The sequence below is a fragment of the Lichenostomus cassidix genome, chromosome 3 (genome assembly GCF_008360975.1).
Source record: "Lichenostomus cassidix isolate B80296 chromosome 3, HeHo_3.0, whole genome shotgun sequence".
NCBI classification, from domain to species: domain Eukaryota; kingdom Metazoa; phylum Chordata; class Aves; order Passeriformes; family Meliphagidae; genus Lichenostomus; species Lichenostomus cassidix.
The window spans coordinates 107,477,711-107,503,582 of record NC_139483.1 but is presented as its reverse complement, the minus strand read 5'-3'; the positions used below and the strand labels follow the sequence as shown (position 1 = coordinate 107,503,582).

At 39.4% G+C, this 25,872-nt stretch overlaps 1 protein-coding gene across 3 annotated transcripts in view; it reads right to left on the bottom strand.

The window, feature by feature from the left end:
• The window catches only part of SUPT3H (SPT3 homolog, SAGA and STAGA complex component), a 253,319-nt gene extending 236,843 nt beyond the window's left edge, over nt 1-16,476 (bottom strand). Inside the window, exons 1-2 of one of the 3 annotated variants that reach the window (XM_085057066.1) lie at nt 16,131-16,476; nt 5,870-5,964 (exon numbers count right to left, since the gene is read on the bottom strand). In XM_085057066.1, the coding sequence (XP_084913192.1) occupies nt 5,870-5,964 (95 nt within the window). In that variant the 5' untranslated portion in view covers nt 16,131-16,476. The remainder of the gene's footprint in view (nt 1-5,869; nt 5,965-16,130) is intronic. The other 2 variants (XM_085057067.1, XM_085057068.1) reach the window with 2 other exon arrangements.
• Between the last annotated feature and the right edge of the window lie 9,396 nt (nt 16,477-25,872).

Here is a 25,872-nt window from a genome sequence, read left to right as displayed (position 1 = left end):
TAACTAGGGACAGGATACTCAGCAACAACAAAAAGAAAGAAGAGATAAAATGAGTGTATTTTAGACTGTTTGACACTAATAAGGTCAAGTTCAGGTTGTATTTCAAACGAACTCTGCTACTAAAAGGTAGAATGAAACTGCAATAGTACAAAAGGGAGGTCTAAAATAACTACACTTTAAATGCAGTACAGAAATGTGGAAGCCTGAAAAATGAATTTTCAAATAGCTTTTTTGAAACTCACTCCATTTCAGCTCTTACATCTTTTATTACCAGTTCTGCAAACCCTATCAGGCCTCCTCAGCAAAATCCTGTTGAGCTAAGTGCTGCGCAAAGAGACTCTGCCTTTAAAAGCTTAAAAATACCACATCCGCATCAGAAAAAGCTGTAGTAATTTCTCTCTCTAATGAATTTCCTTCCTGTATTCCATCCTACCTATAAAAGGAAAGCTTAGTTCTGCCCCTAGTTTTCTATCTCATACCACTCTTGCCTCATGTATTTAATGAGGTAGACAGAAAACAGCCACACATGATCTGATAACCACGTACCACATCTGCTGCCACTGCCCTTATGTCGTCTCTACTCAAGGGGGGAAAGTGCTTTCTGCATGTTTGCAGGAAAGGATTTCAGCTCAGTAGGCTAAACTGGTTATTTATTTTTAAACAGTGCAATCTCAGCACAATTTTGGGTTCAAATATGGTAAACAAGTATGGGACAGAATAGAGAAATTCTTTACAGTCCCAAATTACAGTTTGGTTAACCAAAGTGCTCCCTCAGCCAGGTCATTACTGATGTTTTCTTCCACCATCATTCCAAACGAACTATCCAAAGTCAGATGATTTTACTGATCAACTTCAAAGCAAAGATGGATAAACATAAAACCAAAAGAAGCCATACAGTAACAGTCACAGCAGGGTTGTGAGAGTGCTACCATATCTCATCATACAGTAAGATATAATAAATTATTATTAATATTCATTCCAAGAACACGCTCATTCCATGTGAGATAAATTCTGGACCATTTCATTAAAAACAATCATCTAGACTGTCTATTCAGCATAACTTCCTAGTCTTTATAATCATTTACTTGTTTCAAGTAGAATCAAGGTCTGCATGAGCTCAGCATTCCATGAAACCTAAGACATATGAAAGCCAACACTCTAAAAACTCTCTTTTTTCCTGGGGAAGAACTGAACCTGGCATGAGGTGAAACCTCACGAGGAACCTGGCATGAGGGAAATGGCAGTGCCCATATTTGTATCTGCCTCACAGGGCGAGTCAAGCCGACATATGTAAGCCTAACAGAAAAATAAATTAATAAAACCACAAAATAATTAAGGACATCGTTTAACAAATGCAAACTGGAGTTAGCAGCAACAAAACCCATTGCCACAAAGAGACATAAAAAAAAGCCATTTCCATTCTGAAGACCAGGATAACAAAATTAGATGTTTATCAAAAACAAGTAGCCAGCTGACCATAACAGCTAGAAAGACTGGCAAAGATTTTGGACAATATCTAGAAATCAGAGAGAGAAGGTATTTTAAAAGTTATCTTATTAAGTCATATAATGAAACCCTTTTAGGTCAAATGTTCAACAGTAAATCATTTCCTGTAAACAGCACAAAAGGCATATTGTGTATTACTTTTTTAGTTAGCGTGTAATGTGAGTGACTCAAAGTATTTGGGTGATTATGATATTCACAACTGGAATAACAAACAAATACAAGGCAATCTAGCAAAGCAGTGTTTCTTTACTGTTACATGCAGTGGGTATTTCTTCAGCATGGAGCAACAAGTTCCCTGAACTTTCTGACTGGCAGGAAAACACTATTTCAGTATACATAAGCACTGTTGTTATCAAACAGAATTTTCATTTCTGCATATGAAAACAAATTTAACATTGGATACTACAAGAAATCAGTGAGATCTTCCAGGGATTCAGTGGTGAACAAACTGTAATCCAACTCAAGTCAGCAGAGGCTATCCAGATATGTTGACGGGAGATCAGAGATGATGCTTCCTGTTATTTCACATTCAAAAATTTAAAATTATATTATTTAAGATGTTGTCATCTCAGAATGGATGAGAAATCCTAAATAAGTAGAATCCCTAAAGAGAATTTATTTGATTGACAAGTTTGCAAGGTTGCAACAGGCAGTAAAAAGAGTCAACTTTATAGATCATGCTGCATGTAGGGAAAAAAAATTACCACACATTGTTTTCAAGTCTGAAATAAAAATATGCTCATTCCAGATACTCCTTGAGTGACCAGAGGTCTAGAACCACACTTTACTAGCCATTCTGAACTGGGAAATATTATTGACAATATTACAAAACCATTCAAATGCTTTAGTAACATAGACCATGTAAATACCCCAAGAGTAAGGGTGACAGGTTTAAAGAGTCTTGATGAAATTAAGGTTTAGGAACTGGCCCCAGTTCTTACCAACTCTCTCCCACGATTTGATAAATGTTAAAAAAGGAAAAAATATATTAGAAATAATATATTCATCAATAAAAAGGGAATGTGAAGAATTTATTAGTATCTCTATTACACACTAACACAACACTGAAGTATATCAGAGGTGAGTGTAAGCTTTGAGCTGGAGGAAGTTGAGTAAGAACTGCATTTGAAATGCCTGAACACATTTTCACTGTCTGGAAAGACACAATCAATTAGGAGCAATATTAAATTTGATATCACAGCAATGGATATTATTGTTTTAACACTAACTACTGCAAATACAGTAGATACCCAGAAAGAGTTAAATAGACCAAATTAAAACATTGTTTTCTTCATTACTTCCACCACTAAAATTTATCCTTACAACCTTGTACCATCAAATTTTGATTTTTGGTATGAAGCTTACCACAAGAGCTAATTAAGAAACTTCACAGTAATTAGTATTTCTGTCAATAACTAAAATAGATTTGAGGGGGGATAAGAATACTGAGAGGGGGATAAAAATCTCCCTTTATAGCTGCAAATTGCTCAACTTAAGTCTTTAGACTGTTAGGGTTTCCAGAAATTCACTCTGTAAGTAGTGCTTATATTAGAAAATAGATGATCCCTACCAAATCATGAATTTTAATGGCTACTGTGAAATCAGCATGATTGTGAATCTACTGGGCAGAACTGTAATTTAAGTGCAATCAGCCTAACATGAGCAGTTAGTTTGGAAACAGGCTATAGATCAGCCAAAGTTAAGTAAAACAAACCTCAGCAAAATGCGCTAGATGTGCCGTAAACTTTTTTTTTTAATCATTAACACCTACTGCTGTACACTTCATGGTACCATAATAAAAAATCCAAATACAAATAAAGGCTGTGGAAGTCAAAGCAAGTTCTGCATAGCACTTTGCTCTTTTAAATTAGCATAAGATAAATATCAGACAATTCCAAGGTCTTAACAATTAAAAGCCAAATAAAACTATGCAAAAGGTAGTGCACTGTAAATTGATTTGGTTTTGGGTGACCTGTGGCAATCTGATTAAGAAGAATTCTCCTTAACATAATTAGCATATTAAGCACTATCACCAATTACACAATACTATTTAGGCATCATACAAACCAGTTTTTTTCCTGACAAACACTAAAATTTCTCCAAATTCAAGGACATATCTTAAACATTCTTAATGGAAAAACAAAATCATTTCATTAGTAAAATATGAAAAACCTGTACACACTTTAAGCTTTTCTTGCAGTATCTTATAATTTCAAGACTCCTATACATTTCCCGCCTTCTCAAATAAATCTGAAAACCCTTCTGAGTTTATCATAAAAACACAAGTCTACAACAGGATTCAGTTCATTCTCTAATAACGATGTGGTTCAAATATAAGTGTAGTGTATGTAAGACGTAGCACACAAACAAGCTAAATGTTACATAAAAATTCAAGCATTCCCTGGAACCAAACCCTGGCTTGACAAACATTTCTGTGCTGCAAATTATACACTAATCAAAGATACCACAGTCTGACCATGAGATATTCTCACCCAGAGATTTCCAGATCTCACTACTGGGTTACAAAAGGATTTGATATTGTACTTCAAAAATACAGTTCATCTGTGTTCCTTCTGCCTTTTAAATTCCGAAAATCCAACAGCCCATTTTTAATATCAACACAACTACCACATGAAATTCTGGATTAGCACTAAATGCCTCTATATGACTTATTTCTCACAAGTCCATCTTCTGGCTGCACATGCTTTGTTGCAAAAGGCAAGGCAAGTTGAAGTTACTCTTCATGTTACTCCATGAAAACCGTAGCAAATAGGTGACCCTTCTCCACTTCACAATTACAGACTAGGCAGAGATAGCCTCTACTTTCTTTTCTTTAAGAAGATGTTACCTTTTTATGCACTGTATTGCTCCAGTCTTTACTATTTCCCAGGATCTTAAGATGTCAGCAGGATTTTGTTATAAATCGCCTAAACGGGAGAATCCGTAACTTCCTAAATCACATAGTTTATAAAAAATGTCAGCTTCTGTCAGAGCACAGAAAGTTCTTTTAAAAGCATAACTTCATTTTATGGCCCTGGCCAAAGGAAACAGTTGTCTTTTTTTTCTGCATGGTTCATCCCTGGCACTCTATCATTTTCAAAAGTCTCCTTTTTTTTTTCCCAGCAAACAATAAAAATTTAAGTTTTAACGTGCTCATTGCCGTCAAGGAATTTCCTCAGTTCCTACTAGTTTAATGAAGCTGTGAAATATGTTACTCTGGAGCACAGATGATCTGTTTGCACAGCTTTCAAAGGATAACTGCACCAGTTCTGAAGCAAAAGGAAAATGCCTATTCCTTCCATTTATACAGCCAACAATAACTTCTACATTCTGACAGAATCGTGTGTACACTGGCGGGGAAGGGGAGTTTCAAAACACTTTATCAGGAAGTCCACAATCCAATAAAATGCAGGCTCCCCAGATACTGATCCAAACTGATGCACAGGACTTGACTCTGAAGTTCAGGGCTGCTGTTTTGTTTTTTAAACATGGTTACAGTTATTCTTCTCAACCAAGAACAACAGCTGTATTTTTCAGCATAGATGACCTTAATAGACGTGAACAATAAGCAAACAGAATTCTCTTGAAGGAGAGCAGTAGTATTTTTTCTATCCAAAGAGAACTCAATAGAGCCAAACACTGGTCCTGTAACAATGTACTCATCTACTTTAGAAGATTCGATGCACAAGAAAAAAATCATCATCTTATTTACATTATACTGAAAAATGCTGTAGTGGAAGGTATCCCATGCTCCACCTGACAACAACCTAGTGATCTGCTAACAGTAATACAGCTTTACTCTCACCATCACATTACAAAATCATATAATATCACAGCTTGGAACTGAGTTTCTTAGAATCAGTGTTTATTTAAAAGAATAAGTAACTTGTTTTTTTAACAACTTTTACCGCCTGTCTGGCAAACCCCAGTTATTTACAAGCATTTCATATCATAATTTCATCAGCAGTATTATGATCTCAGCAGTCCATCTCTCTGTATTCGCACTGAAGGATATTAAAAGAGAGTATTTATTTTAAAAAGTATATATGACAACTGGAAGCTTAGCTTTCTTTGATGAAGGGCTGGGAAATATAGGACTCGAAAGACTTATAAAGTATATATTAAAAACGCATTTCTTTACTCAGCAGCATTTACTCTCCTTTCAGTAAAGGATGTGGTTTTTATTTAACCAAGTAATCTCAATGTTTTTCAAATCAGAAGTAAAACACTAACAGCTCCATCACTAATACCTGCTCTTCTTTCTCCCATTACCCTTATTCACATATTCTAAGAAATCTGCTAAAACATGATGCTGATCAGAACACAATGCAGATACTATCAGATATTTTGACTGACTACTCACATCATACTCTGCAATTCAGGTGTAAAGCTTGTTGATTTTCTTCCACTGCTCGAAGAGGCAACCGATGACATGGGGCTGGCCACAGTGCTGCTCATCTGGGTAAACAAAGAAATAACAGCACTTACAATACTTGTATTTCATTTCCAAAAGAGCACATGTATGCTTCACACTGGACATTTAAAAGAAAGAAAACCTATTTGGAGTAGGAGGGCAGGTAAAGTTTCCACATGCAAAAAAAAAAAAAAAAAGCCTATGCGAGGCACTAGAAAACATAAGAGTTGATGTTTATTGTAACCAAGGTACTGGAAACATGCACTCATTCTGAAATACCATTTAGAACAGCCCTAAAAAGTACCATTGGAAAAGCATTAAAATAAAAACACCACTATTCTGGAATAGATGGCATTCATAGGCACCAGAATCTTATCAGAACTGATCATCCTGTTCTATTCCTACATACCTTAACCACCAGTAAATTACATCAGTATTATCTCCAATGAGGCTAAGAACAGCAAAAGATTCTCTCAAAAAGCCAGCTAAAACTTGATGAGCACAGAGATCAGAAACTTCCTTTATAAAACACCTCCTTTGAGCACACCAACTACTTAAATCCTTCAAACAGAAGTGCATTGGAAAGAGTAAGACCTGACCACCATCATAACATTCATAGCACTGAAGGCAGTATCTTTACATCAAGTATTTTACAGCTTTGTTATGTAAGTTTCTCATTTAAAAACTCCAAATCCAGGACAAATTTACTTACTCTATGAAGTAATTAACACATCTACATTTTCCTCTTTAACAGTATGCAAGTCAAATGGCTTTGAACTACCTAATTTAAAAAAATAATAATTTCATTTACTAAAACACTGACTAAGAAAATTTAATTATGGAAAACTCCATAAATATGTAAAAGGGAGTTTCATTTTTCCCTTCCAAAATACTAACAGAAAACTGCATACTGTAAGTCTCCTGACAAACAGTCCACATTCCCACGATATTTCTTAGTCTTCTAGTTTGTTGCATGCTAGTTAACTGTTGAGTTGTACTGCTCATTTCCAGCACTATTAGTAGTAGAAATAATAATGACAGTAAAAGCTAGATGGTTTTCTAGAATATTCTAGAAGTTCCCAGGGCAGCCTGTTCCAATGCTTGACCACCTTTTCTGTGAAGAAGCTTTTCCCAATATCTAAACCTTCCTTGGCACAACTTGAGGCTGCTTCCCCTTACCCTATGGCTTCCTACACAGGAGAAGAGCCCAACCCTCACCTGGCTGCACCCTCCTGTCAGGGAGTTGTAAAGAGTAAGAAGGTCCCCCTGAGCCTCCTTTTTTCCAGGATGAGCCACCCCAGATGCTCCTCATCATATTTGAGCTCTAGACCCTTCCCCACCTCTGTTCCCTTTTCTGGACACACTCCAGCACCTCAGTGTCTTTCTTGTCCTGAGGGGCCCAGAACTGGACACAGCACTTGAGCTGTGGCCTCACCAGTGCCCAGCACAGGGACAGTCGCTGCCCTGCTCCTGCTGCCACACCATGGCTGGTACAGCCAAGGTGCCATTGGCCTTCTTGCCCACCTGGGCACACCTGGCTCATGTTCAGCTGCTGTCACCAGCACCCCCAGGCCCTTTTCCACTGACAGCTTTCCAGCCACTCTGCCCCAGTCTGCAGCACTGCACGAGGTTATTGTGACTCGAGTCCAGGACCCAGCACTTGGACTTGCTGAGCCTCATACAACTGGCCTTGGTCAATTGATCCTGTCCAGATCCCTTTGAACAGCCTCCCTATCCCACCCAACTTGGTGTCATAAGTTTAACTTTTTTATTAATGCTTTCATGTAGATTTTCAGACTTCAGTTCATCTTCAGGCAGATTCTAATTTAGGTCCCCATCCTGCAAGCACTTATGCACATGTGTAACTTGAATCACAAGTTTGCTCCCACTCAAGTCTGATCTTAATCACGAGTAGTTACACACAAGGCTAAAGTGTTGTCAGGATCCTGCCATAATCAGCAGTTGCCAGAGTCATCTAACCTAAACCGTCAAATTAGTGAATTAAAAAAAAGTAAAAACCCTCTGTAACAAAGAAAGGTGCCAATATTTATAGGAAAGCTCTGTGTATCCATGAAAGAGAGTGAAGAGGAAGCTGCCATTGTAGCCACCTTAGCAGAAACAGCCTAAATATATAGAAATTTGTATTTCTATGTTCATCATTTGACTGGAGTTAATTATGATTAATTTTAGTAGCTACAGATTTATATCCAATACCACAGTGCCAATATTCCCAAATAGAGAATTAACAGTGTATTCAATAAAAACTGAATAACATTCTGTGATTTAAGGGTGGTTTGTTTTTTGGGGTTTTTTTTTAATTTAGGGAATTGTTTTAAAACTAATTACATCACTTGACGCATGTAACTATTTTCTTTGAACATCCATGACAGACATTCTGCTTTATCTGTGAGGTTCTGTTCTGCTAATTTATGAAGCATTCTCCCAGAATTCCCAAAAAACATGGGGCCCAATTCCACAGTTGCCTCCTCACATCATAAGATCTGTGATTCATACATGTCCCATTCTGAAGCAAATCCTTTCCTAGGTTCCTGTCCTCCAAGTGGACAAGAACAGTTTAATTAAAATAGCTTGAAGGGCTGTACATCTCAGTGGTTTGAGAGCTGAAAGCTTATCAGCTACTGCTTCACTAAAAAATTGGGTCTTCCTATTGCAACCAAATGATTTAACTTTCAAATCAAGCAGGTGTACAGCATTTTCTTGACATAAAAACCCAACAGCTTGTCAGGCTTCATCAGACCCTTTACAGTAATTACTTCCACAGCCCACATTTTGATGGTTTAGATAATTAACTTCTTTACACATCAAAGTCCCATCCTCCATATGTTCTATTTCCTTTCTTCCGGACATTTGAAAAAAAAAAACAAAAAAAAACAAAAAGGAGATCATTCAAAAGCAGAAGCACTCTCAAATCAATTTTCTTCAATAAGTACAGCTATCATGGAACTGAAAAGCCTACAGTGATCTTCAATGGGTCGATATACTGTATTTGTTTTAGCTCCAAACTGAAATGCAGCTGTTTGCCATATTCTACAAAATGAATTCAGATGTTCAGATTAGGTCACAGATTATTTCAATGTGCTGCATTTTAATCATGAACTCTAGCAAGAAGATAACTTCTGATTAACACTATTTGGGCTAGTAATTATAAACTCCTATCCAAGTATGTCCAGCTTTTATAAATTCTTTTCTTGTTAGTAAAACATTGCAATCGAATAGTGAAAAACCACACATTAAGAGGTAAATATAAGAATTAATATAAACGTTTAAAAGCATCTACTGTGATCTGTATGTCTTTCACAACAAAGAGTCAGAAAACACTTGTCCTGTATGAATCAGCAAAACAAAAGTTATCAGTTGAGGGAAACAAATTTTAAGTCACTTCTCATCAGGTTTAGGCCCATCCTTCTTAGCACAGTAAGATATCTGGGCAGATTTCTGTTTCATAGTCTTCCTTCATATCCATATCCACTCTGAAATTACCAAGCAATACTAAATCACACTGACTTTTCTACAATCAATAAGTGATCTGTATAACCCATGTATTTATTCAAGATGCAGCTGAGAGACATAAAAACTGAAATTCCACTGCTCCTAAAACCTGAATTTGATATAAGGGTTATACGTTTAGGCAGTATCCCACACAATATTTAAATATATATATATATAAAATCACATCACAGAATGATGGGTTAGAAAGTATCTTAAAACTCTGCTCAATCCAACCCCCTGCCATGGGCAGGGACACCTTTCATCACAGCAGGCTGCTCAGAGCCCTGTCCAACATGGCCTTGAGCACTTCCAGGGATGGGGCTGACACAGCTCCTCTGTGCTAGTGGCTCACCACCCTCACAGCAAAGAATTTCTTTTTATCTAGCCTAAACCTCCCTGCTTTCAGCTTAAAGCCATTCCCCCTTGTCCCATCACTGCACACCCTCTGCAGCTCTCTTGGAGCCCCTTTAGGTACTGGAAGATGCTGTGAGGTCTCCCCTTCTCCAGGCTGAACAACATAGGCTCAGGCAAGTCTTGAAATACTACTCAGATACTTTCGCCAATCCCCATTACCAAAATGTCACACAGAGATCTAAGAGAAAGGTGCATCTGAAGAGTCACTACACAACAGAACTCTATTAGGCTGTGACACCTGATCTAAACTCACTCAGGAAGAGCAAATGTTAATAAGGTTTTCACTTCACCAAAAGAACAAATACATAAATCTGCACTGGGTCAGTTTAAAACAGAAGTGGATTTGCAGAGATTCTATCTGATGTCTCTGTTACAGGCTAAAGAAGGTGCAGAATTACCAAAAAACAGCAGCACCCCTGCAAAAAATTTTACACTGAATAACAGAGAGTAGAAGTTACCATTATAATGACTTAATCCATCAAGCATACATCTAATGTGGTTATCACATCAGTCTGTTCATAAATACATTTTGCATATAACTTGAAACCATGCAAAAATTTATATAAATAAAAATGTCAGTCTTTAAACTCAAACAAAACAGGAAGAAATAAAAGCCAATATAACTATGAATTAACACAAAATTAAAATTAATGCTTTTGTTTTCACACCCTCTACTTCAGACTAATTAGATTAACTAGTCTGTTACCACTGAGTATTTCATGGCCTCACCAGCTGACAAGATGGTATAGGATAACAGTCTTCTACGACCGGAGATGTAAGAACTTAATTAACTACAGGAAATACAGATTTTTGTTACTGCACTTCTTTTAAAAAACAAAAACACACCCATTACCCTGCTGAACACATGCAAGACTGGCTTTTTGAGTGTACGCTCAAAACTATAAAAAATAGGTTAAAAAACCCCAACAATAGCCCATAACCAAATGCAAGTGTACATTTATTGTTTTGCTTATCACCCACTCTCCCAGCAGCACAAAAAAACTGAAAATTAAAACGCTAAGTGTTAAGTCCTGAAGTACTCCTGAGCTGCTCAAGCAGGCTGGAAGTAGAAACATTCCAAAAGGTCTCAGATAAGCACACTGCATGTGCAATCTAGGATTTACGACAAAATAATGACTGATAGTATACCATGAAATGACTTTATCATCCTCAAACCTGTTCAAGTCAAAAAATTTCAGCTTTTTGTGCAACAATTAAAAAATGTTTTCGTTTACAGGCAATAGGATGAATAACTTCCTTATTTCCTAAGCATCTTAAAAAGCCAAGCAGATAAAGCAAAGGCATAGGCTTTTCAGGAACAGTCACACCAAATACAGGATTAGAAGCAATCTGTGGGCAGGCAGTGACACATCTGCACCAGGTCTGCACACAAGAATATTGTTCAAAGCTCAGGCTGCAATCTCAGCTTTCTTTCATTTTTAATTAATTAACAAAGTACCACAAAGCAGAATGCATGCACTATTCATTCTAAGGATAACACATTACATCTGCTGCTGCTGCTTCCATTTATTACTTGATAGACCAGATTCTTAGGGTAATTTTATTTTAAACTGAATACCAGAAAGAAAAGTTCATCTTACAGCTGTCAATGCACAGCCCAGCTTTCACCACCCAGACAAATAAGCATCTCATCTTTAACCATGACACTCTCTTGGAACAGAACATGCTTGAAAAGCCCACACGAATACAAGGAACACAACTGAACATCATTTCCCCCGTCCATTTAAAAGGCAATTCAGTCATTCATTCCCATGCAGAAATTACAGCAGAAACATGCACGGCTGATAACCAAAAAATTTTCTAATATACATAGGCATAGATTTTGATCTATGAAGAATAACGTGCATCCTAATACTTTCATCTTTAGAACTGTCCTGCTCAACATCCCTGAAAATAGAATAATCCTTCATGTTCATTTCTGTATCTCATATAGTATCTTTGTGCATTACCTTTACTGAAGACCTTAATGAAAGCAGTAAACAAGCACAACTCTCTCACTGACTTAGCAGGGAAAGAAAAGTCACTAAAGCAACCTCAGACTAAAATAAAACCTTCTGACTCCGCTGTGTGCAACTGCAGTGTTTTACTTGACATGACTCTGCATGGCCTCATATGTGAAGCTATTATTTGTCCATCCCCAAGTTAGACATGACAGTTACTTTAAGCCTCTTCTGAAACAGACCACAGAATAGCCTGGACTACTGAAAGAATTCTAATACACAGATGTGACTGTTTTATTTGAGACTGGGAAATATAGAGAATAATTTTACACGAGAGCTCTCCCTCCACATCTGGAAATGTTTACAAACATTTCTCAGAGTTCCTAACTACAGTCTAATCAGAGCTCTGTCCTTCCCCAGAAGTGATGCATTTATTCTTAACAAGGAAGCAGGCAAAATTAATCTAATACATACACCCACCTCCCTCTGAACTGAACATGCACTTTTTTGCAGAGTTTTGTGCCACATTTGGCAGCTAATAGCACTGTAAATTGAGCACAAGTGACTTTTTCCTTCCTTCCTAAAAATGCTTTAAGAAAACAGTGTGAAAACCAAACAACCTGAAACTAAGAGCAAAGCTTCCACAGCTTCCAGAATCTGACTCCTATAACCATTAATTTATTTCAACTAGCAATTCTTTTTCTTAATACATTAGTACTATGCACTCTCTACATCAATTATTTAATAATTGTATAAAGATGCAATTCAGTGGTCATGACCTTCCTGGGGGAGCCACTGCCAGTCTTCAGTGAAGCAAACACAAGGTGTGCTCACAAGTTTGGTGATAAAAAAGAGAAGCTTCAAGTCATCAGGAACTTGCATACTTGATTACAGCATGCAAGGATGAACAGGCCCCAGATTGTGACTTGCTCAGTATTTTGCTTTTTCTGACTGGTAAAACATTCCTGTATTAATATGCAGAGGTGAAGTTAGCTCTGTCAATGTCTTACTGCTTACTGGCCAACAATAAACTCCATTAGTGAGCATGGGTCCCCATGTGCCTTTAGAGTTCCATTAAAACTAACTTCAAATTTAAGGTTTTACTAACACAGGTGGATTTTCTGTGAAGTATAACCAAGTAACCATTAGCTTTAAACTGTACTTTCCTTGATATAACTTCTCTCTCTAAACCTTCACCTGCCCTCATCTCCTTTCAAAATGGCATCTTCCCAACCTATCACACTGATTACATCAATCCTTCTCTGCTCACATCACCCTGAGCTGTGTTTAGTTCACTATTTGAAATACAATTTAAATCATTTCATATTGTAGTTCCACCCTGACCTTAATTGAATATTCTGGCATATCAGGAATACCATCAAGTTATGGCATCAACATATGTATCTAAAATTTCTCATCAAGAATGAACAGCCAAATACATAGCTATGATTATTAAAAAGTCTCTCCAATTCTTGTTGTGGAGCTGTTCCTCTTTCAGAAATTAGTGCTTGCCACCATAAGTAGAAATTCTCTGGAGGAGAAAACATCTACTTCTGTTGTTGTTCATCTACACAACACCTAATACAAGGAAAACTATAGGAAAAATAGCCATGGCTTTAATATAAGTTAGTAGCATAAAAATTAGCTCTTAAAAAGGAGATCTAACATTATTTCACCAACATTCAGCCCACCCCAATCCCTTTCAGAGATTTCACAGTCACACATGGTGTCCAGTAAGTTCCTGCTAAAATACATTCTTGTTTACTCGAAAATACAGATTTTTTTCAGGTATACCTCAGTACTGGCTTAACTCTTGCTAACATCTCTCAGGTAAACCAGAAGAATTATTAATACAGCTCTTCAGTGTTAAGTGCTTTTAAAAATCATATGATTGAGTAGCATTTCAAGTAAACAAGCCTGCATTTTAGCAAAAGCCTGTTGGAAATCACCTCTTCCTAACAAGCTCTTTGCCTCTTTTTTCCATTATGGCTACTTCTGTGATGGTCTAAGGAGCTGTGTGAACTAGAAACTTTGCAGTTGACTCCGCGAAAGTCTGATTGTAATCAAACATAATACTTCAAACATATGCAAAATACAAGGGTAGAGAAAAGCCAAAGATTATTTATAAATAGAAATTTCACCTGTGATAGCTTGCAAAACACTTACTAAGATTACTTTAAATTAATAACGACTCTACCTAGCACTGCAAATGCCAAGCATCTGAAACACAGATTACAGATCAAATCAATACCATTGTCAGTACCTTTGACACACAGTTTTTTTGATCAGCTCCAGATAAACTCATAACTGAGTCACCACTGCCTGGTCCCATGAGAACATAGGCCTAACTAGTTTCCTTTTCTTTACATGCTTGTGTATCTACACCTTTGGATATTTCACAATTGCAACGAGAGCATTAAGTCAATTAGTTTCTACGGTATAATTACACTGCTGGGGTTTGGCCTCATGCCTTAGAACAGCCTTGCAGTCATGACCTAGAAAGACACTGTCTAGCTGCTGGTCTCACTGCTCGAGGGCATCACATCAGAGCAGCAATAACAACGTGAACAATGTTCACTGTTGCTCTACACTGTTATATGTAGGCAATTCTTAAAACACTTGTAGCTTGCTAAATTACAGCTTGCTTACGCTGACAAGTTACTAATTGACTAATCAACTCTCAAACAGCTCCATTCTATACTACTCAGAATTGGGCCCAAGAGAGTAATTCAGCTGGTTATGACAGTCAGAGGCTCAAAAGGCTCCTGTAAAACCTTCAGTGATATCTTCAAATCCATAGATTTGAAAGTCACAAGTTCAATGCCACTAAAGGATTTCTTATTTACTTCTCAGAGACACAACTTTGAGTTTTCTTCCTACAGTTTTAGCATATTCTGAATGAGACCTCAAGCTTTTCTTCAAAATCATCATAGCTAAGAATCTCTTTATCTAACTGAAAACTAACTTTTTCAAACTTGCACAGCCAAAGATGGGGCTTTCAAAATAAAATAAATTTATCCTGTTACAGTTGAAAATGCAACTTTTACCATTAACATTCCCACCTCCACAGCAACAACACACAGGAGAGAAAGGAACCAAAATAAAGTCTGATTTGTATATTAGTAATATGCAAACAGGAGCCTGTGTAAAGTCCACCAAAGTTAACAAAAGGACTGATGCTGCCTTGGATCTGGCCAACAGTGAAGAAAGATATGCAAAAAGGGAGAGAGGGTGGGTGCACTGCACCCTGCCAAGTCTGCACTGCTGCCTTAAGCCAAAGGGAAAGCGAGGCCTGTACCAAGAAAGAGAATGATGTGGGAGTTACATCAAAGACTTCAAAAGAAAATTTTAGCGTAACGCCAACACTGCTGCAAACCTTGAAACAGATTCACTTGTAGAAAATCAAAAGTCTCACAATAAATCATTAACACTAATGCCATAGAGCAAACTTGCATTGTCTGCAACATCAGGCTCCTGCCCCCATTTCACGAACAGAGTAATATATATTTTGCATGTATACTGTGCTTTGCAGTCATCGACTGCAAATCATCCATTTGTGTAATTTCTAGGAACTTAGAAGCAGTTGATCTGTACACAGGAAGTATAAAAATATTCTAAAATGGAAAAACCACTTAGAGCTGACACAGAGAAACATTCTCCTGGACAGTGAGTCCTAGGTGTTTAGCATTTACTAGTAATTTCTGTAAGGACTAACGATTTAGTCTTTACAGATTACCAGTAATTTCTGTAAGGAACACTACAGACTTTATGTAAACATTCTGGCATATCAGGAATACCATCAAGTTAGGGGATCAATGTATGTATCCAAAAATTCTCATCAAGAATGAACAGCCAAATGCAAAGGATTCCACTTAGAGAATATCACAGGATTCCATTTAAGGAATCACCACACCTGTTTGGGCAAAATAAATAAAATCCACATCCTCCAAATGAAATTTACAAACTAGTCACATTTCACAACATCAGAGTGACACCAAGAAATTCACAACACCCAACAGCACACAGTGTACTGCAGGCCAAAACCTGGCTGCTGTCACATAATTTTTAACATACTTTTAAAAAAATTAAAAAAAAAAAAAAGGGTCCTAGGAACACCTAGATTAGCTGCAAGACGACAAAGTGCACAGGGCAGGGTGCAATGGAACACTGAAGCCGCCAGAAAAGCCCGCGCCCCCCGCAGCCCGCCCCGCAGGTACCGCGGGCAGGAACCGCCCCGCTAATGCTCCTCAAGGCCCCAACAACGAGCAGCCTCACTTAATAACAGCAACACACTCTCTAATTGCGTGCCCTCTCTAGTGACTCACTCAAAGGCTCACCCCGGGGATGGATGGATGGATGGATGGATGAGGAGGAGGAGGTTGAGATGTGCAGGGGAGGAAGGATGGAAGGAGGGTGGGAGCAGCTTGTGGTGCCCGGTCCCCCCACCCCGTGTGCGGACAGCCGAGAGGGGAAAGCGAAGGGCAGGCACTGAACCTCGGTCCTTCCCCTCCACGCGCCGCCTGGACCGAGGCGAGAAACGAGGGGGACGGAAAAGCGGCGGCAGCTTCGCGCCGCTCCCCCCGCCCGCCACCGCCGCCACAGCCGCCGAGGGAGGGGGGGTAAGATGGCGCCGCCCGCGCCGGGAGGAGCCGGTTCCGCCACAGCGGCCGCCCCACACACGGAGGCGAGGCGGCGGCGCCTCCCAGGGCGCGGGGAGGAGCCGGGCCGAGGCGGGGCTGCCGCCGCTTCCTCCCGCCCCCGCAGCGCGCAGGATCGCCGAGAGTTAATGCGTGCAAGTATCTCAAAGGCGGGTGTCAAGAGAGCGGTGGTAGGCGCTTACAGTCCTGCCCAGCGACAGGACGAGGAGCAGTGGCCAGAAAATGAAACACGGCAAGTTCCACCTTGACATGGGGAAGAACTTCTTTACATGGAGGGGGGCAGAGCTCCGGATCAGCTGCCCAGGGATTTTGTGGATTGTCCCTCTCTGGAGGCATTCCTGTGTCAGCTGCTCCAGGTGACCCTGCCTTGGGTGGTTGGCAGGGTGGTTGGGCCGGATGGTCTCCAAAAGCCCTTCCAGCCCTAACAATTCTGTGATTCTGTGAATCACACAATCAGTTAGGTTCAAAAAGACCCCTGAGGTCGTGGAGTCCAACCTATGACCGATCGCCGCCTTGTCAATCAGAGCATGTCCCTCAGTGCTGCATCCAGTCTTTCCCTAAACACGTCCGGGGATGCTGTTGCAGGTGCTGCCCGATGGGCCATGGCCACCTTTTCCTTCCCCCTCAGTGCGAGACATTGCTGGAGGGCAGCAGGAAACGGCTCCAGGTCTGCTGTGAGTCCACAAAGCCAGGAAATTTTGGGGAGAGACAGCTGGATCCCCCCGCAGCAGGGAGGTGTGGGCGTACACAGGTGTCCAGCCTCAGCACACCCTCATCTCTGCAGCCACAGCCTAATACAGGTGTTCAAAAATAGCACAGTGGGAACAACAGTGACCTGTGCTCATCTTTGTCCTTGGAAATACCAGTGGATCCTTACTACAGCGACACCCAGCTGTTCTACTTTAACCATTACATTACTGGTTCAAAGCTTAGCCAGGGAGGTTTAGGCTGGACATGAGGAAGCATCTCTTTACTGAGAGGGTGGTCAGACACTGAATCAGACTTATGGAGAGGTGGTTGATGCTCTACCCCTCTCAGTGTATGAGGCTTTGGGACAATGTCACTATGCTTTAACTTTGGGTCATCCCAAACGTGGTCAGGCAGTCGGACTGGACGATTGTAGGTACCTTCCACCTGAAATATTCTCTTCTATGCTCTGCTGGTTCAATACGTTGGTATGGTTACATACACATATTTTCCTCTGATTCCTAGCAGTGATGGCTTTCCTCCTCCTAAATCCTGCCAGCTCGACAGGTTGATGGGGATGTATGTGACTAGGCGAGCTGGAGCATTAACCTACCTTCCTTTTAACCTTTCCTTTCTCATCTCAACCTTTTGTTCCTTCAACACCTCCCAATGGTCAGTTTCTGTGAGTTTAGTTTGGTCATTCCGCTTGTCACATGCAGGTTTGTTAGGCTGAGGTGTGCCATGGTATAAAGTAGAGCGGATAAATGGGACCAACAGAGGTAAATGGAGTAACCATTAATGCGTTGAAAAAAACCTTACTTTTCTCAAAAGTTTGGGGGGGTGCATAACTTCAAAAGTTACACTCTGTGTTTTACTTTGCCCTTCTTAGTCCCTTTTTAATTCAAATTGCTGTCTGTGACTCCTGAGAAGGATTCATATCATTTTTGCTGGGATTCATTCTAAGAAACTGGCAGCTTAGAGATTTCATCATTTATGTAAATCTTAGCATTTTACTTCTTGGGGGGGCTGGATAAGAAAAGGAGGAAGAAGAAAGCTCTAGCAACCACTGCAATGATCTTAACATACTAGGGACAATCCGAATTCCAGTTTATTAGAAAGTCATATTATTTTCTTTTTTCCTTAGCTGACTTCTGCTACCCTTACCTTTTTTTTTTTTTTTGGCTGCCACTCACTCCCCGTCCTTCTTGCTACTTCATATAAACACTCTGTCAGTCCGCTCTGCATTTCTTCCTCCCTGTTCCCACCTCCCACATCAGCCTCAGAAAGACGAGGTGATTCTGCAACTCGCTGCCGAGTGCTGCCAGCCCCTCTCCCTTCTGCTGCTGCTGCTGCTTATGATTATGAAAGTAAAGCTGATACCAGCCCGAGCACTGACAGCAACAGGGCAAAACACCAAGATATTATCCTGGAGAATGAGAGGCCTCACACTGCTGATTCTTGCCTGCACAGCAAAGTCTTAAGTCATTGCTGCAAGGAGGACAGCCTGAACTGTTCCTTCCTGTTACACATTTTAAAATATCTGGGCAACCCCAGCCAAAGCAGGATTATCGATAAGCATTTTCCCGGCCAAAAGGAGAATCAAAACATTCTGTCAAGTTATGAAAGGTACTGCAGAAAAACCCGCAGCCACTCAAGTTTTTTGCCAAATTCTGTGATGTGTCAAAACCTTACATTAAACTGAGGGAGGCAAGGCAGCGTATTGCTGACATTCCTATGCATATCTTTATGTATCTCAGAATTGGTAGGACAGACTAATGTAAAAACATAGAAAAAATAGAGTAATTACTGTGCCAGTTCCATATGGTAATTTTAATACCGGAATTACTGGGATAATATGGTTGAGCATGTCCAGTGTGAACTACGTAACTTCCAGGAGCTTGGATAGAGGCAGTGTGACTTGGTGAGGTGCCTGAAAAAGCACTGACAGAAACATTTCCTGACAAATTGTGTTGCTGTGCAGAACCCTTTTGCCTGCAGTGAGAGGTTACCAGTTCATAAGGGATTGAAGTTACTGCCCAATGGTGAGCTGGGCTGCTGAAAGAACACTCACCCTGTTGCCACTTCTATAGGTGATAACTCCTGGCAGAATAATTGAACAAGACAGATACCTACTGGCTATGAAATCTGAAGCTAGTAAAAGAAATCTGCTAGAAGATAGGAGGAAAGAGGACAGAGGTGTCCCTTCTAGTACTGTGCTTTTGTCTAGCTGGTAAAAGTGCAGAGGCACTGTTTGAGTCTGAATTCTTACAATACTTGCAGAGAGGAAAAAAAAAAACCATGATCAAGTTTTTGTGTATTATGCAGAACCAAAAAAGGGCACATATAAAATTGTTTCCCCTTTGCAGGTCACCTTTCAGATCGTGAGGTCATTATAAACTGTCTCAGCACTTTTACAAACTGGAGTCTGCTCAAACCATAATGCTTACAAAGTTTCACTTTGAATAGGCCTGATTTTCTCTGTCATTTGTTTTCACTTTTTATTTCTCTGCAGAACATAAAAAGTCAGAAAAAGATTTTATTTTCCCCCTACATAGCATATAATTTACATCAATCATCCCAGGAGGTCAGTACCACTGGGGTGTCATTTAAATACAATGAATATAAAGTAATGAAGCTCTTGCTGGAGTGGATGGCCACAATTCTCGGAGAGAGAGAGAGTTTCCAAAGCATGTGGAGAAAACACAACGGGAGACCGAGTGAATTCATCACACCACAAAAATGTCTCCATCCTGTCGACAAAGTCATTAAAGGAAAATGAACCATTGTTACTCTAGACGCTTGCATTCCTTCGGCATAATAACCTCAGTATAGAAGCATTGGGGCAAAGAGAATTTGCACACACAGGAGAAAAAAAAATTCAATCTATTAAAAAAAAAAAAATCTAGATTATGTAATGAAAGAAATCATCCATGCTCCAAAGAGGAGACGGAGCCTCTGCAGAAGCCACAACTAATAAGGAACCTTATGCAGTGGTACAGGGCGGTTTCTTTTCCTCCTGCCAACAAGTCAAAGTAAATGCCAACCCGGACAATTTTTTTCAGATAACCCACAAATTATGTTCTCCTTTAATTACATGAATGTTTCTACCCTTTGCTGATCCATAGCCATCCTGCCTTTTAAGATCCCTTGTTGAGATTTCCCCACTACCATTTCCCTTTTCATATTCATTTACTGTGAATATTTTTTTCAGTCTCCACTAAAGCAATCTGTAAGGAATGCACGGATTAGAAAAGTTTGCTGTGTTCATTTTTATTTATTGTTTTGTCAAAGGGTGTCCAAATAAGTGAAACTGTCACATGCCTACAGTAAATCATAGCATATACCAGTTTAGGAAAATAGATTGTACTTCTGTGGATCTCCCTAAAGGAAATACCACTTTAAAGCAAACCACCGTGCAACCCTTGCTCAAAAAAAGTAAGGAGAAATCCCTCCCTTTGTTATAAATTATTCCATGGTGTGGCAAAGGCCTCTTCACCATACTAATTAAAACAGAAACATGCTAATTAAGTTACCACCTTTAATTGTCAAAACCATATAGGAGTGTAATGGATAGATTACTTTTTTTTTTTTTTTTAATACAAAAGGACTACCTTGATTTAAGCAAATACTGAAAGGGAAATCTGTTCTTTATTTATTTTTAGTAACTTTGCAGGAACAGAGAGCCTACTAAAAAGTGAGCAGAGCTACTGAGGAAACACATGCCAGCAAACACCAAATCATACCTGTTAATTACAAGAAATATGCTCACAGACAACAGCAAGAATGTTATTTATCCATCATTTACAGCCACTGAAGTACAGGGAAAGGAATTGGTTTGCTGGCAAATGTCCCAATTAATTGGGCGTGCTATTTATTAGGGTGCTGATTAAAGTGTACTGTGCAATATAATAGTTGAGTATGAAGCTGCCAACTCTTATTCACTCCTGGCTCGTAGGGATGAAAGCAGGAGAGTAGACTAGCACAATATGAAAATAATTATGTATTCCGTGCCAAAATGTATTTGAGGCAATTCCAATGCCTGGAGATTAAAGACCTGGAGAGACAGAATTAGGTAGCACCATGATCTTGAGGACAGAACTTTGTGTTGTGTAATCCAGTTGTGACCAAGACCTTCAATCTGTAGTAGCCATTTTGCACATGTATTAACATTTCTCTCAGAAGCCAACACGATAGGCACACCCTTCAGTAAGCAGCATATGAATTAAATGTAACACAAGATAAAAGCAGAGTTTTGTTCCTGAGTGATCTGAATCAATGCACTTGAAGAAAAACTACTTTAGGGGGGCCCTTTTGACAGCCACTAACTCCTCCAGCCTGTCCAATCAGCTGCCCTAACTGAGATTACACCTTAAATAGTTCTTCTTTGCTGGGCCCTTTTCAAAACCATGGCTTCCACAAATGAGGCTGGGAGTTTCTACACACAATCAAGGAAGCTTATGCTAATAATTGTATATGTTATCTGAAGTAATGCTTGAGGTTTGATCTCAACCAAGATAACCACCAGAGAAAACCAAAATCACAATTTGTACCAGTGAAGAATTTCTTGGTCCTGGATCACTCTTTACTCACCTTGTTAGTGCTGAGGCAAGACTTGGGTAGAAGGCCCAACTGGCCATGATTATTAATGAATTTAACAAGTCCACACATGCTTTTGTTTGTACCTTCTTCCTACACGGGCCACAGCATTTTGGCAACATCATGCATTGCACCTCTATAGCCAGAGATATTCAAGGGTGACCTCTATGGTTAGAGAGCTCCAGCCAAAAGGCCATAAAAACAGAAAGTGAGCTTTGATGTAGGGTTTTTCTTATGAAGCTGACTGTTCCCAAAAAACAATGCAGCTTTGACAAGAGCACTCTGGCAGTATGCTGGATATCCTTGTCACCTAAAAATGAGAGCAGTAAACCCCTGCACTGCACACAATGCACAACCAAGGTAGCTTAAGCTTGACTGAACCAAAAGCATGGTGATTATCCTAAAAGCAGGAAGTATTCTAGCAACTACAATATCAGGAGTAGGTCTCATTGGAAACCCCATGTTCAGTGCAGGCCAGAAGCCACTGACTGCATTTGTGAGGCCTGAGCTCAGTTATCCATGTCAAGTCCTCTGGGCTATGTTGTCTCACTCCATCTGCCTTTCCAAAGCATCTCACATAGGTCCTGACTCAGATGTGCCAGCTCCATTGGGATTTTTTAGGTAGCCCAAGGCATCTGTAATGGCATTGGAAGCTTAATTTTAGGCCAGTGAATGGAGCCTTAGGTCACTATTGAGTATCATGGGAGCTTAAATAGCTAGCATAAATATAAACATTTGCTTTTAGACCAATTTTAGGTGTCTGAACCTGGAACGCAGCTCTCCTCTAGCTGTCATTTGTCCAAGGAAAATAGCAGTTAAATATAGTTACTTTTCATTTACATTAGATATACAAATTGGAGTATTATGTTGCTTGAGGAAAATTTTCAGGTTTCTGAATCCTTTGTATCCTTAGCAAAAACACATCTGGGTCATTTGCCGTGGAGAACAGGTGAGATCCTCAGGTTAACCATTTCCAAATGACATGGTTAGGTTATTATGGGCTCCAGTCATAAGCCTTTGGAAGATAAGTGAGAATTAGCCAGAACACTGAGCTTTCCTCTGCAGAAGAAATATAAGCAGGGGACATTAGTGCTTTCTGGATTGCATATTCATATAATGAAAGTTTCTAGAATCAGTCCATTCAAAACAGTAATTTCTTGAAATGTAGGAACAGCGCCAGCAATTTGCATCAAATTACTACTGGACTGCAGAATAAATAACATCAGCCACAGGTTGCTAAAGATTTAATTTCCTTAATGTTCTGAGACAAATTCATGTTATTTGACCATGCAGAGCAGGTCGCATGCTGAGTTTATGGTTCCCCAACACTTCTTATTTCTCAGGGTGGATGCCCAATAGTGGCAATCTGTGTACATTAGATATGAGATACAAATATATCAGAGAAGCTTTTTTTCTCTCTGAATAAATATTTAAATATTTGGGGCCAAATTCCATTGCTAAACATATGAACACAGCTCTCTTTGAGCTCATTGGACTGGTGCATGTGTATCTAAGGGCAGAACTTGGCCCTTAGGTTTTAGGTTTTAACACCAAGCTTCCAATGTAAAATAACGTGTGATCTGTAACACACAGGAAAGCAGCAAGACCTGATTTTAAAGGAAGGGTACAATTACATATTTCCATCTTTCTTTTGGATAAGAAGTACTGCCTTCAACAGAGCTCCTGAGAATATCCTTACCTCTTCCCCAGACAGTCTTCCTTTTGTATAAGGTGCTTCTTTGGCAGCTTTGGTCATTCCTGTAGCTGGGAAGCAGAGCAAGATACTTTTTTATTTCTTTGCAACTTCTCTCCAATTTCCATTCTGCCAGTTTCAACTGAGTATCATGATGGAAAATACAGAGCCATTTTAAAATACACTTACACTAATGATTTAGATACGGTTTTTAAATTATGAAAAAGTCAGGATGTTGATTTTAAACTATAGGCAGTGTGTTCAGATCAGCCAAAGGACATACCCAGTCAACCTTTCCAATGAGCCAGTGTTACATCTGGGATCAGCTAAAGCATTTTGACTGGGAAATGTCTACAGAGTGCCAATACAGAGCTCTTGAATCTGGAGAGAATCTTTCCCTATGCTTGCTACCTCTTTTATCCCTCCGTTTAAAAGTATTTGTAAAGTATTTAGATTTTTGAGTGTCGATTTTATTTTTTAAGGCTCACATTCATCTAAGATCCAAGGCCAGGAAAGACATGGAATGACTGCATGGTACTTGTGCAATAGTGCATGAATGCCACAGGTCATGTGCTGTGATAGAAATCTGTACCAATGCCAAAAAAAAGATGATGACAAAAAAACCCCTCAACTCAGAAAAAAGAAAAAATTCCCGCAAGGGTAAGTGTAGTGATTGACCTCTCTGAAATTTCTCCAGGGTTTCAAAACTCCTCAAAAATTACTTTCTCCAATCTAATGCAGCTCTGGATTTTGTCATTATCAAAAAATACTCGGACTGTTATCAACTCTGTGAGCCTCCTGAACAGTTCATATATTTTAGTGGGTTTTGTGTGAGTCAGGATCTTGTTGGGAATTAAAGTTTTTGAGGAATGGAAGGCTTTTGGAAGATTTCTTATGAAGTTCACTGTCTACCTTTGATTCTTTTTCTGTGGTAATATGCTAATGCTAATGGCATCCAGAACAGCAGAGAAAGATCTTGCAGTTTTAAAGTTTTACAGATGCAATTATAAGTGAAAGTGGACTGCTAGCTTCCTCCAGTCTTTTTAAAATCCTGCACAGATAGACAGACAGACAGATTAAACATTAATCCTTCAAAAAATGTTGCTCCATTTGTGGCCAAAATGGTATTTTATGGCATTTATTGCAAAGGTCAACTAGAAGTTGTTCCATACAAAATAGCATCTTCTTTTATCCACTTGAAAAATAACTTCTGCTTCAGTTTCCTTCCTCATATGCCATCTTATTCTTTGCATAATTACAAAAATAAATACCATAGAAAAAGAAAACCTCTGTAAAATCCACTTTTTTAATGGTGCTTCCACAGAGCTGGTCAATTATTAATTAACATCTAAGAAATAGAGATACCTGACCCAGTCAGGTTTTGCAAAATAGTTTCTTATGCTTTTTCACATGTGCTCAGAGGAGCACATAGTGTATGAAGGAGCAGCAAGATTCAGCATTATTTATCATGTCAGCAGCCTCATGTGGTGAGAGCTTTGATCATTTACTTATATCAGGGGTATTTTCTTCCACTAACTGTTCTTTGAATTAGAAAACATAATCTTTGGCAATTGGCTTGTGGCCTTCAATTCCATATTGATGTAGATTATAAGGGACCATATATTAAAAGTCCTGCTCATCATCTGACATCCTCCAGTGTACACCAGCACAGAAAGACAGAGGCCATGCTGTCGTAGGGGACTTTGCACTATCCCAGGTTTACTGAATTGGGCCTTTTAGAGTATGGATATTTTGGTAGGCATGCACCTTCCCCAGAGAAACAAGGTGTTTTTGACAACTGCTGTCAAAACGTCCGCCCACTCTCCTCACATCTTGGAGCAGTGTTGAAAACAACTGCTCATCCAGTGTGGACAAAGTCAGTGAGTTCAACACCTATTGTAGCAAATTCTCTACACTCTGAGGCAAATCCTATGCAGGCAAGCTGTCCCATGAGCCCTCAACAGGCATGATTTGCTAGGGTAAGCAGTGAACTTACCTGACCTTGTCTAGACCAGTGAGGCAGCCACTTCTACTGGTACTTGAGTGGATCCGAGGGTGGAAAACTATTTTTGACACCCCTCATCAGAAACAGGTCATTCTTCTAGACAAGGCACAGCCCCAATGACATTACAGAGCCCACATGCTGAAGTGTGCTGGGGGTGAGTTAAGGACAAGGGATCATCACTCAGAAAGGCACTTACTCACTTTAAATTCAAAATATTTTTGTTGTGGAATGTGAAAATATTGAACTTTGTATTGATAATTTCACATGTGATAGAAGAAAATAAGCAAACATGTTTTGTGCATCTATTAAATCAGGTGGACTTAACAGCCCAGTTTCCCTTTCACGCCAGTGTAAATCAAGAGGGGTACAGCTGAAAGCCACTGAGTTACTTGTACATGAGAAACACATATTTCTGAAAACATGATGGA